The following is a 13,139-nucleotide window of genomic DNA, read 5'->3' on the forward strand; positions in this document are numbered from 1 at the left end:
GGCGTGACGACAGTGTAAAGACAGCCTGTACTTCTGATTTTCAAACCAACTTTCTGAGCCCTTTTAACATTAGAGTCTATGGAAGAGTTGGAGGGAGGAGGCTGTGCATCGGTGACATTTACGAAAGAACCATAACACCTAGTACAATAGTAAACACATTGGATGAAAGAGGACAGCGATGGCTACATTTTGAGGGTAAAATCATACCTGTAGAGCAAACGCTGCGGACACAGCAGCAGTTTAAAGGAAGATTTCAAGATTAATTTCTTTCCTCCTCTCACGCTAGCGCCAACATTCCGTCCCACACACATAAACTCTGAAACGGCTGAAATGTTTTTGTTGAATAAAGTTTTAAGTTGAGCGGTTTTGAAGGAGACAGCATTCAAGCATTCACACTAATCTCACGTAAACGTCTGCACAGAAACGTTTCTTCAGATCTTGATGAGGCTGCGTGACTCGCTGTAAACTGGGCTCCAGTGGACCCGCCACGTAGTAACGTTCGTCCAGGATCAACGTCACAACCAGCCAATCAGGTTGTGATGTCATATGTATGGTATGTGGAGGTGAAAGAGAAAAATGCCTTTGTTTATGTAAAAGTATTCTGGAACAAATATTAAACATATGAAATATTTTTTATTAATTTACACTATATGGTAAACATTATCAAGCTAGGTTTGCTGCTAGCCAAATTCAGTTAGCCCTGTGATATCTTTAATAGCATTAGCCAAGATCTCGGCTTTACATGCTGCCTGCAGGTTCATCACCGCTGCTTTTTTAAACATTAAAACTTTATTAGCATCATAATCCAGACAGCACAGTGACTGTAGCAGGGCCCTCAGCAGACACCTGAGGCCGTCTGGGACATGTACTGTTTTTACACGTTTGCAATAAACGAGTTGAAGAAACGCTGAGTTAGTATCGTCTCAGGAGGTCTGAGTGAAGGTGGAGGGTCAGACCTCACAGCTGAGAGCTGGCCGCTGGTTCCATCATTCAAAGATTTGATTTAAAGTTCTGTTGTTGCCGTCATTCTATCATTTCCTGCTTCGCTGTTCAACGCTGCATCCTCGTCATCACGCCGACAGTTTTCAGGTCAAACTCAGCCGTGTGGTCTTGTGTTCCTTGTCTTATCGGTCTCTTGATTCTTTCCCCTTCATCCAGGAGGCTCTAACAGCTGGTGGAGAGCCACCATCATCACACCAGTCATTAAGGTCACATGGGTCAAGGTGTGAGTGAGAGCAGGTGGTGTTCGGCGTGCGAGGCGTCCTTTACTCCTCATCGGCGTGCTTTCTCCTGAAACACCTGGAGCTTCAGGATGACGGTGAAACGTCAGCTGGTGCAGACTCGCTGGTTTCTCTGTGACGAGCAAACTTCAGGGCCGCTCCACGCTGATGCAGCTTCCTGTTTTCAAAGGTAAGGAACCAATCGGGTGCTTTCATTCACACTGAAAGCGTTAAAGCCGCCCGCCACATCCTACAAAAAGAGAAGAGCAGACCTGCACGCACTCACCTGAAGCACACCTGTGTTTGTGGGCTTCCTGCTGCAGGACGCTGAGGACAAACACCTTCACACCTCCATCATCTTCTGTTAAACTTTATTTTTCCTGAATGTGTTTAAGTGAAACCTTCAGGTTTTTATGAATTAAAGCTGTTTCCAGTTTTTATTCCAATGAATTATTGATCACAATACAGAGTTTATGATTCAGAATATAAAAATACATCCTTAAAAACCTGCAAACATCATCATTCATATGAAGCACAGGATCAGCTGAAGGAAAACATTTCACATTCTTCAATTTAATATTGGGACTGATGCAGAGCCGCTCTGTGTGAAATAAGCCGGTGTAGCTCTGGCCTGCTGAGAGCCCAGCTGCTGCTTCGGTGGTTTGAAGATGATCATCACTGAGACGAACGTTACAGAGAGGAGGAGCTTCTCCACGTAACAGAAGGACACTCAGGTCTATTTGAGGCTCTCACAGAGCAGCTCGCCATGATTCACAGTTCATAATAACCCTTCTTTGTCTCATCCTGATCTTATGTGAAAGTTTCACACGCTGAAGCTTCCACTCAGGAACAGCTGACATCAGAGGAGGCGACGCCAAAGTCACGTGACTCAGACTCTTACGGTCTCAGCACCTGAGAGCCAAACAGACGGGTTTCTACAGGAACCGTTTAAACATCTGCTCATCATGAAACTACAGGGATACAAACAGGAAGTCCTTCAGAATAAAAACAATCAGTCGCCAACGAGCTGCTCACACTGAGCCCGGCTTAGTTTGATCAGGTGAGAAGACACGCTGACGGTCATTCAGGCGACGCTCAGAAACAACGACCCAAATTCCCAAAACACCGACGCAGAACTCGCAAGAAACCGACACATCTACGGAAAAACCCACAACACTACCAACAACATCCCAGAAACCTAAAAGAGAAGAGCACTAACGTGTTAAATGGTTAACTTTGTGCCGTGACCAAACAAGTTTCCCACGTGTGGGACTAACAAAGGTTTATCTAATGGAAAAGAGCCACAGAACAAACAAACACATAAACAGGGTTTTATTTTTTCCCGTCACTGGCTCACAAACCCTTGGCTCCACCGCATCCTTTCGGTCTTAAAAATGTGAAATATTCGATTAATGAACCACGCTGGGACCGTAGCGAGTTCAGCCCCGGCCTCCTGACCGCCGGTCTGAATGAGCCGCTTTCACACACGTCACGTTTTTATCCCACCGCTCAGATTTCTGCTTTGGCACAAACATCATCAGTCAGCTGTGTTCAGAGTAAGCAGGACCCCGAGCTTTTCAAAATAAAAGCTCAGAGCTTCAGTGTGCCTTCAGGGACTCGATGTAGTGGAAAGTGGCGCCCAGAGCCCAGCTGGTCTCCACCTGGTTGATGGTCCTCGCAAGCTGGGACACAGACAACGTCAGAGAGGTGAGACGGATCGATGGTTTTAAAGGAATCGATAGAAGCGAGACAGGAAGCTCACCCTGAACTGCTTGTGTGGAGGGAAGCCGAGCTCCTGCAGCAGGGCTGAGATGTAGACCAGGTCCAGACAGAGGAAGGGGCTCCGCTGAGGACCGACGGACACGTCGCTGCACCCTGCAGGGAGAAAAACACCCACAGCGGTCACCGATTAAAAAAAAATCTGCTGATATCAACATTTAATTGGACCTCTGTGGGGTTAGCATAAACTAATCAATCATGTGGACTAGAGTCGGGTCAGAAACACGTTCTGGCTTCATTGATGATGACGGCAGCTCTGAGTGACGTCCAGCAGAGGGCGCCGTCTCACCTTTCTTCGCTGCGTCGGTGTAGTCGGACACTCTGATGCTTCCTCCCTTCTTCTCGTCTGGACACAGAGCACAGAGAGGAGGGTTAAACAGAAACCTGCAGCAGCTCCTTAACACGAACGTTCCCGGTTTTCCAGCTTTTCTGGGATCAGCTGTGTTCAGGAACTGTGGGCTCCCACAGTCAAACGTCATGTTAAAGGTGACAAACGGCAGCTTGCGGGACGGGGGCGGCTGTGAGCCAATCGGCTCTGGTAAACACAAAACAGGAAGTCTGGGACGAGGCTCTGATGAAAGTTGCGCCTACGAGCGATTAAACCCGAGTCAGTGAGCGAACGCCGCCTGAACGTGAAGCTCCAACTCTGACCCTTCCTCACACCTGGTCTGCAGGTAACGCCGGGCCACATTCAGGACGCTCTGATAAATGGGACGCCCCCCGGGGACAACAGGTGTGCCGGGTAACTTCCCCTGTAACGGCGCGGCTTCACAAACGATTCGTCTTCTAAAATCCGCCAAAAAAGAAGTTTGAGTCGCGAACGCAGCAGCGCCGAGCGTTTCTGCGGCTTCAACGGACGCCACGCCCTCGTCGAGGTTTATTTGGCTTCCTGTTTACGCCATGATGGATCAGCCTGACATGCTGCCCCCTGCAGGCAAGCAGCAGAGCGGCAGTATTTCCTCACCGATGGCGCCGATGTCGACGGCGCGGTCGTAGTAGAAGGAGAAGGCGTAGAAGTCCATGTCGGTCACGCCGGACGCCTTCGCCACCTTCTGGTACAAAACCTTCTCCACTCTGTTCAGGCACGCCTCGTAAAACGGCTCCCCTGAAACACACGTGCACACAAAAGGTTCCTAACCCCAGCTGCATCATGAGTAACCATGGCAACCACACCACCAATCAGAGATGATCTGCTCACCTGTGCTCTGGCCTTTCACAGTGTAGACCACGTCAGCGTGCTCCCAGCTGCCCGAGTACTCTGGAGCAAGGCAGGGGCTGACCAGCTCCGGGCTGCCCCCTACTGCACACAGACACACACAGACACACAAACACAGACACACACAGACACACAAACACAGACACACAAACACAGACACACGTTTGTCTGTTTATCTCATCTCAAACCCGCGAACAGTAAAACAACGACACACGGCCCTGCAGTTCCTCCGACCGCCAGCAGAGGCAGCGGTGAGGTTATTGCAGTGACGATGGCTCATGTTTGCAGCAGTTTGCTTGCACACACTTCCTGCTTTAGCCAAATGCTGTCAGTCTGCTACAGCAGTTTTCCAAAAAGTCACAAATATATGATGTGTGGTTAAAACGGTCCCAGCAGGACGCCTGAACGCGACACCGCCACGGACACGGCGACGCCTGCGTGCACATAAACAGCCCGACAGCAGAGAGGATCTGAGCTGCAGCTTCTTGCAGCAGTTAAACCGCAGCAACAGCTGGCCAGCAAGGAATTAATCTTGCAGTGTGTTATTAAAAGATTAGATAATGGCTTATTTATCTGCCGGGCGGGGGTGGGTGGGGGCACAACAGGCTGAGATGAAAATCTGAAAACTGAAAAACAAGAAAAAGAAAAACAGGTCAGGTACGTACAGGGCGGGGCACCGACGCCTCCCAAGATGGCGAGGCGAGCCGACATCAGGCCCAGACCCAGATAGCTGCAGAGAGAGCACATCAATAATCCATAATCGATCAGCTGATCATCAGAAAATGAATGTGTCTGCGCTGACACGTTTGGTTCTTCCTGCTTCTTTAGATTTTTAACTTTTTAAGCTCACAATCAGTTCCTGCGTGTTAACGTCGCTACTGAGACTCGAACAGCAAACACGACGATTAAACCGGAAACTCGACGAGTTCAATCACGTCAGCGAGCCTCTGACTGACAGCTGTGTGTGACCCACCAGCTGACTTCACATCAGCCAATCAGCACAGGCACAGTGTGAGTGCGTGTACCTGTGAGTGTAGACCACATGTGGGTGGTTGAACATCTGGAAGGTCCGGATGTAGTCGATAGGTGAGGTCTGGATGGTTTTCTGCACAGAAAGAAAAGATCTTCAGGCTTCTGTGACGCTGGGTCGGCTCTAAAAACAGACGATTCCTTCGAGTGTTGCTTCCACGCTGGGTGGAACAAATCCACAGAAAATCAATCTGCTGCTTATTTTTCCTGAGAGCGTTTTCTGACAGTACTGTGCAAACACACATGTAAATACAGTACACACACATGGAAACACGGAGTGTGTATTTGGTGTGAGCAGCTGTCAGCTCTGTGAGGATCCTCAGGAAGACGTCTCCTCAGCTGAGGGCGGCTCTGCGGAGGCCCGTCCGTGACTGATGGTGTCCTGCTGTGTGGTGTCAGATCCAGGTGTGCTTTCACTGCACTGACAGTGTGTTTGCATCGTTGTCATGCTGGAACAGGAAGCTTCTTCTGTCCACTTTCCTCAGGGTTTTGAGGACACACTGACACCACGCTGAGATGTGCAGAGTTTCAGCTGACAGCTCTTTGGAATCACCGTGTTGGAGACAAAATCCTGTTTTCATGAGAAGCTGTGATATCGTTGGCATTTTTGACAGATTTGGTAAAGAAACTGGAACAGATGATGAGTTTGTGAGACAGGCTGATGCTAACTAACTGCACCTCTGCTCAGGTGTGTGGGATTCACTGTCATTCCTGTGAGAAAGCTCCCGTACAAGGACTGAACAGGAGAGGAAAAGCAGCCAATGTCCACAGAAGAACTTTAAGGAGCTTCAGGAAGCTCGAGAGCTGCTCAGCAGACCTGAGGGGTGGCTCAAGACTTTTGCACAGCTCTCTGTGTTGTACTCTCAAACACCGGGTGGGTTTTTTCTTGGGAGGCCGTCCTCCACCCTCCTGCTGATGCTGTCAGACCTCAGTAAGAAGAAAGCTTCATCTGGAGCTTTTGCTGCCTCAGTTCCTCGTTTGCATCCCCCCCTCCCCCCCTCCTCCTCCTCCTCCTCCTCTCACAGGCTGAAGAAGAACTGGCCAATCCCTCGTGTACGAAGCCTGACCTAAATAGACCCCTCTTCACTCCCTTTCTCCTCCCCTGCCTGATGTGAGGCTGTTTATTTGGGATTAGTGAGGCGTTTCCAGATTAAAGCCTAAGACGGAGCCATCCTGGTAGTTTGACTGAGGGGACAGAGCTCTTCCTCTCTCAGTCTTCCTCACCCTTTCACCTGTGCGAGTCCTCACCTCGTCCTGAGGGCTGAAGGTGATCTGAGTCGACCCACCTCCCAAATCCAGCATCCCCACTGTGGGCGAGTGAGCACTGTGAAGACCACCTGAAAAGAGAGAGAGAGAGGGAGGAGGGGGAGATTAGGAGGAAGAGCGAGCTGCAGTTTAATCCAATAACAGGTAATCACCGTTTCTTGTGCACATTAATCTGGTTTAAAACACACACACGCATCATAAATCACACCAATCCACATCCACTTCCTGCCGCAGTGTTAAAAATGGAGCCAGTGTGCATGCTACGTGGAGGCCCAACATGAGGTTCGGGGCTTTCTGAGAGGACAGAGGTCATCTGTTTGGGAACACGAGGTGGCGGTTTCACCCTGAAGTTCAGTCGTGGGCGTGGACATCCAGCCTCATGGTTAGGGTGGAGTTTCTGACGGCATGATCACATGACCAAGGAAGAGGATCGATGAAGACGCAGCGCGTGCAAACTCCACACCACCATCGTCCACTGAAGACTCAGAACCCAAACACGCCAATGACAGGACGGTTCATACAAAACCTGAAAGCACTCAACATCAGCTGGGAGCACAGGATCACACGCCCCTGCTGCACTAAATAAAAACGATGGTGAGCGCTCTCACCTGTGAGGAAGTTGACGGTGATCCAAGCAGAAATACCTGAAAGGAGAAAACGAAAAGGTTACAGGATCGCTGGATTCAACACCTCTATGCAGACGACACTCAGCTGCTCACGCGCTTCACTGCAAACTCGTGTTTCTGTGCTGCAGCAGCAGCGAGCACGCTAACACGTAACCATCAATATGAACCGTTTCTCTGGGAGACGAGACGCAGCAACGTGGACCCGACTCTGGAAACAGCTGTTGTGCAGGCGACACCAAAACCAAGACTCATCACAAGTTTTAGTCTTTGGCTCAGAAGGAAGTTGGTTTGGAAACACGTTTGGCTTCGTTTGCGTTTGTGTGGGAGCCCCGTCAAATACCTGTCCTCCATTACGCTCGCAGTGTCCAAGTGCTTTTTTTGAAATTCACACTGCGCCCCCCTTGTAATGTCTCTGCGCCCGTCCCCCCCCCAGAGTAACCAGACGTGACCACAACACACGCGTCGTATTCAGGACTAACTCAACAAGTCCTGAACACCTCGCTGGATCCTGATTGGACGTATTGTATGCGTCTCTCCTGGATCCAGCTGTGACCCTGAGCTCCAGATGTTTGGCCCAGCTGTAATGTCTCTGCTGGTGGATATGTATGGGAATGTAAGTTCAGTGTTTTGTCCTGTATGGGCAACAGGCCCGCCTGCACATAATCCAATCCTTTTAAAGTAGTTCATACAAGCAATTATGTTGGTGTGGGATAATGTCCCACTTAATCTAACGGGGGGATTATGTGTCCCGTTTATTTCTGAGGCTGAAATCTTTTCTCTTTCTCCTGAGCGGGATCACTACTCGTCCTTGCTCGTCTTTTAATGATCGCTGAATTTGCCGTTTATCCCGCTCTGCTTTTCCTCTAATGGACAGAGTCCTGTGCGGCGTTCCCGACTAAACTGAAGTCTGTCTGTCTGAACTCCCGCAGCCTGACTGTGGCTCAGATGTTGTGCCGTTCTTGGCCAGCATGCTTATCCCGGCTCAGATTACCCTGGGCCCGTCCGAGTGAAGCGACTTATTGTTAATGGGACCTCTGAGTGGTTCCTGGGAGGCGGCCGGGTGCTAAGTGCCAGTGTTTAGCCGACTTTCTCCGCCTCTTGTTTGTTTTGTTAGGAAATTGCTTCTTAGCGTATCGGGCTAAGAGTTTTATGGTAAAGCCCCTATGATACAGTTTGTACCGAGCCCCGTAATCACCCACTCCTGCATGCCCAAAGGTCAGAGGTCGCTGCTAAAAGGCACTAATGGATGCAGCTGAGTGCAAATACTGCACCGCGGACACTAAAGTCATCTTTGAGTTGACCTGAATAAGCAGATGCACTTTACTTCTGATCAGTGAATGACTTCACTGGTTAACCTTCACTCTGCATCCTGATTGGACGATTTACAGGAATCAAACATGTGAAACATGAACTACACTGTGCGCTCCGCCTCACTCTTAAAAACAGAGGCCTCTGAAAGGACTTCCATTTCCAAACATTATCACCGCCTCTCTCCTCGCTGACCGTGGGTGTGGCTCAGCAGGTAGAGTGGGGTCGTCAGCCAATCAGGAGGTCGGGGGTTCAGCTCCTGCACGATACTGAAGGCCGAATTTCGACACAGAAAAAAGCTTCCCGTGTGAACGAGGCCCATGGGGCGGTGAGCGAGAGTCTGACCCTCACGGCCAGCCTCGCCACCTCTGTGTGTGTGTCACATGGCTGATGTCACCGACGCACCTACGCTATCGCCTCGTTCTCGCATTCAAAGTTGGATACCCACGCCGCCCTGAACTAAAACCTGGTTTATCCCCGCCCCTCCCAGTTTATAGTACTGGATGATTTTCACCCAGTAATTAAACATATTTGCTGCTTCGCTGTGTAGCCTGATCATGTTTTCCTGTAACTGTAGAGAGGAAGTGTCTACAAATCAAACCCCTGAGCTCCGCCTCCCCCGTCGTCTCCTCTTTAATCCTCCATATTGACGCTTTCCGTTGGGGAAATCAGAGCCGGAGCTCGGTTCATCACCGTCACAGATTAAACCCGAGGAGACTTGCAGATTCCCTCTGATCTAATAATGTCATAACGAGATGAAGATCCCGCTCAGGACGAGACCTCGCGAGGGGTCACGACCCTCCAGAAACTCCCCTCAGATCGCTCCAGGTGGATCTATTTCCTGTTTCTGTGCCGTCATGCTCTGCGGCGTTCTCTTCAGCTGCGCATGGTTCCTGCACCACTTCAAAAGAAAAGACCTCATCTCAGCCCGGGAGCCAGAGCCGGCCCACGGGGCCTATCCCACACCGTTAAGATGCTGCATAAGGAACTCAACAGTTCCTGTATGCATTTCACATTAAAAGCCCTCAGCAAATGAGGCTTCTGTTGTGAAATATTTTCAGAACAAAGGTCATCTTTAGAAAGTAGGAGTGTGCGGGCTGATCAATCAGAACATCTTACCTTCATCGGTGCCGTCCATGATGGACACGCTGTCATCTGTGGACAGGAAGGGAGACTCCAGGAACAGCGCCCTCACCTGGACACGAAGCGAACAATCTTTGAGCTTCACAAAGTGAAACAGTTTTATTTCTGCCTCCCATCAATCAGTGATCTGTTTAAATATAATCTAATATTTAATGATGCATTTTTGTAAAAATGACCCCCCCCCCGTAATCTGCAGCATCAGAGCTCGTCTGATAATAAGAGCAAAGCCTCAGATTAAACCACATTCTGGCTCGCTGCTGTAGTCCTGTTATTACTGATTACTTAAAAGATTTAATAGACTTTCTCTGTTCTGGCTCCAACATGACGATGAAGAGGAGGAGGAGGAGGAGCAGCAGCCAGAGGAGTTATCAGTCTGACCTGATCGATACCTGATCACAACATTTTAAACATCTGTGCTGGAGTTATCGTTTTATTTTGAAAAAACCCTAAATGTAGCTGTTCCATTTAGAAATACAGGAAAATAAAAAATGCAATGAGGGAAAAAATTAATTCAAAAATTTAAATGATTTTTATAAAATACGAAGTCTGAACGATACGAAATAAATAAAAGAATTGAAAAACTGAAACGTGAAATAATAAAGATGAGATCAGGTGACGTGTGAGTCTCACTCTGTCCAGCAGCTGGTCGGCTTTCTCTCCAGGAAGTAGACGCAGCCCAGCCGTCGCCTTCAGGACCACGGGGGTGGAGGTCCAGTATGAAGGGGGGACGCTGGACTTGGCGACCTCCAAGAGCTCCACGATCCCTGCAGTGCACTGGACACAGAGGGAGGCTCTGAGCATGCTCAGTCTGTAGGACTGTAGGTTTGAGTCGGAGCAACAAAACTACACTCGCTGCACCAACTCTAGAAATATTCACTCACAAATGTGAGCGTGTCGGGGAACTTGTTTGTTACGATGAGAAAACCAATGCTGAACATCAGCGCTGATAACTGCACAATTCCTAAGCAAACAGTATTTGAATGTCACTCTGGGGCTGTTTGCTGTAGGTTCAGTCAGTCGGCCCACTCGAGCGTGGGACCCGTGCAGCCCTCCCGTGGCCCCTCGTGTGCGCCCTACCTGCTGCGGGTCGTCGGCGTACGCTGACAGTCCTGGTTTGATGGCTCTGAACGTCTCTTGGGCCAGCTTTGGAGCTCCTGCGGGAAAAAAGATAAAACTATGTGACTGTGAGCTTTAAACAGATAAAAGAGGCGATACGTCGGCGCATTTAATTGAATTTCACTGAGTGACCCTGGACCTGTGCCTACATTTGAGCTGTCATTAAGCTCTTAATGACAATCCCAGCATGTATAACTAACAGGTGCTGCCATTAGTCCAGTTAGCTGCGATGCTAACAAAGGAGCCAAGACAGCACTCAGCCTGTGTGATTTAGCTTAGCGCTTAAATGCGATAACGAAGGCATTTGGCCGAGCGCTGCAGGAAACTTTCTCTAAGCCTAATAAACCAGAAAGCTCTAAAACACACTAATGAGTTTGTGTCCATTTGAACTGGCAGCAGCTCCCTGCAGCAGGACTTAAAGGCTGAAAGCTCCTCTTGTCTGCACGGATTCACGTCTGGTAATTAATGCTCGGAGCCAACATGTGGATTTAAATACACTAAAAGCAGCACTATATGATCTGAGAGGATGTATACATAGAGGTTTAACACCCACACATCCCCTGATACACATTAATATCAGCTGCTACTAAAACAACAACACACGCATACTCTCATTAAATATTCATCATTCAAATTCACACACACACACAAACTCAACTTAAACTTGAAGGTTTTTAAATGGAGTTTGGTTTGGAGTCACAGTGGACGCCATCGAGTTCCTTTAAATTGAAACGAAAATGTAAGAAGATTCAAAGCTTCAACATCAACGTGTCTCATTGCTGCATACACAGTGGTTGCTGTAGAAAATACCAACATCAAATATTCAGATACGTCAGGAGTTTCTCAAAGCCACCATATTAGTCACGCTATTTCTCAGTTTTCTGATCGGGTTAGAGTCTGATGGAGTTCCAGATTAACAGCTATTTGAATTAAAAGTCATGTAAGCTACCTACAAAATGGTTAAAATGCATTTATTGTGTAAAAATTCAAAATAGTAAAGAAATAAATCCACAGTGGTTACAGTAAAAACTGCAGTTTTTAAATGGAGTTTGATGCAGGATTGCAGTATTTTAAATTTCCAAACAGATCTAAAAAACAGTAGCACCCTGAGTCTGTCTGAGTCCGTGTATTTATCGACAGATTGTTAAATTCACTGATATTTGAATGGACTTTGGTTGGGAATCAGTTTATGTGGCGTAGGGAGTGTAGATATGTGACTACACAGCTGCACTCTGACATTTACAGAGTCTGAAGATACATCAGGCAAACTACATCGTGCTATCATCAGATATATGAATGGGGTCTGGTGTGAGTTACACTGGTTGTTCGGCTGTACCTTTGTCCTCTATCTGGAACTTAAAGACATGGATTCTGGTCCCAGTGCTCCCAGCATCAAACATGATGCCGTACTGGAAGCGCCGTCCAGCATCAGAGGTGGGCCCTTCATCTGCGCTGAGGTCTGAGTCAGGCTGGTGGTGAGGAGGTAGTCTGTAGGCCTCCGGTTTGGAGGTGGAGTAGTGATGCTTAACGAACATCAGGTAGGCAAACAGGCAGCACACGAAGAGGAAAGCTCCGGCCAGCTTTGGTCTCTTCATCGCCTCTCATTCTGTGTGCAGATGCAAGAGCTGGTGACCAAAGACAGCACAAAATATCCACATTTATCAGAATACTTTATTGATCCCTAGGGGAAATTATTTAACAATCACATTTAACAGCAGACCTTTCACAGCGTCTCTACACACATAGAATAAAGTTCAACATCTACCACTTCAAACAAGATCGCTAAAAGCTACACACTCTACTGGAATAAGGAGTCTAGTGTGAAGTCATTTCTAAGCAGTTCATGTTATTCAGCTTACACTTGAATCTCAGGTTAGCTTACTGAAATGAACAGCTGCCAGGAAAACAGGACGCATGTTAAGCTGGCATGCAAACAATGTTAAGCTGGCAGTTTTTTAAATGGAGTTTGGTTTAGAATCACGTTCGCTGTTTTGTTAGGTGAAACACATTTTGTATAAGTCACTTTAAACAGAAAAGGCAGAAAATAAACGTTTCCGTGTTTGTAGCAGCAGTTTCTCAGATACTAACAGCTAGCTGAGCCCGCTAGCATCAGCCGGTTAGCTGCAGGCTAGCATCAGGCTAACAGCGTCCTGGCGCGGGGACAAGCGGACAAACGAGTGTTGACGTACCGAGCAGAAACCGTGAGCGGCGGCTCCCGTTAACCAAACAACCCGGTCACTTTCCTCCTCTTCGTCACTTCACATTCTCTCATTCTGGACTTCCGTCAACGACAAGGCGCCGTGTGATGACGTCATAGTGTGCGGCATGGACGTGGCAACAATAATAATAATAAAGAAAAGCTAATGATTCTTTTCTATTATATATATATTATAATTACGTTATTGTTATATATAATAAAAAAGATCAAATTAAAAC

At 48.1% G+C, this 13,139-nt stretch overlaps 1 protein-coding gene across 5 annotated transcripts; it reads right to left on the reverse strand.

The window, feature by feature from the left end:
- Nucleotides 1-613: 613 nt before the first annotated feature.
- entpd6 (ectonucleoside triphosphate diphosphohydrolase 6) lies at nucleotides 614-13,020 on the reverse strand. Of its 5 annotated transcripts, XR_014280468.1 has the most exons (15): nucleotides 12,893-13,020; nucleotides 12,040-12,328; nucleotides 10,665-10,741; nucleotides 10,218-10,361; nucleotides 9,564-9,639; nucleotides 7,119-7,154; nucleotides 6,469-6,581; nucleotides 5,241-5,320; nucleotides 4,881-4,945; nucleotides 4,198-4,299; nucleotides 3,964-4,104; nucleotides 3,289-3,345; nucleotides 2,983-3,095; nucleotides 1,507-2,902; nucleotides 614-1,398 (listed from the first exon to the last, which is right to left on the reverse strand). XR_014280468.1 is itself a non-coding variant. In XM_082557141.1 (14 exons), exons 2-14 carry the CDS (start codon nucleotides 12,296-12,298, stop codon nucleotides 2,819-2,821), a joined length of 1,347 nt encoding a protein of 448 aa, XP_082413267.1. In that variant the 5' UTR covers nucleotides 12,299-12,309; nucleotides 12,893-13,020; the 3' UTR covers nucleotides 614-2,818. The 5 variants fall into 5 exon arrangements, 4 of the variants coding, with proteins under 4 accessions (XP_082413267.1, XP_082413269.1, XP_082413268.1 ...); XM_082557141.1 differs by having other exon boundaries at nucleotides 614-2,902; nucleotides 12,040-12,309; XM_082557143.1 differs by having other exon boundaries at nucleotides 614-2,902; nucleotides 6,493-6,581.
- Nucleotides 13,021-13,139: the final 119 nt, after the last annotated feature.

This window comes from Aulonocara stuartgranti (genome assembly GCF_965226115.1).
Source record: "Aulonocara stuartgranti genome assembly, chromosome: 13".
Lineage (NCBI taxonomy): Eukaryota > Metazoa > Chordata > Actinopteri > Cichliformes > Cichlidae > Aulonocara > Aulonocara stuartgranti.

What these genes read in the sequence shown, in the direction of transcription:
- entpd6 (XM_082557141.1), bottom strand. Translation starts at nt 12,298, where the DNA reads ATGAAGAGACCAAAGCTGGCCGGAGCTTTCCTCTTCGTGTGCTGCCTG. An exon ending in GTTCCAGATAGAGGACAAAG is followed by an intron (nt 10,742 to 12,039) that starts GTACAGCCGAAC and finishes TTTTTCCCGCAG; the next exon opens with GAGCTCCAAAGCTGGCCCAA. An exon ending in GGACTCGCACAGGTGAAAGG is followed by an intron (nt 5,321 to 6,468) that starts GTGAGGAAGACT and finishes CTTTCTGTGCAG; the next exon opens with AAAACCATCCAGACCTCACC.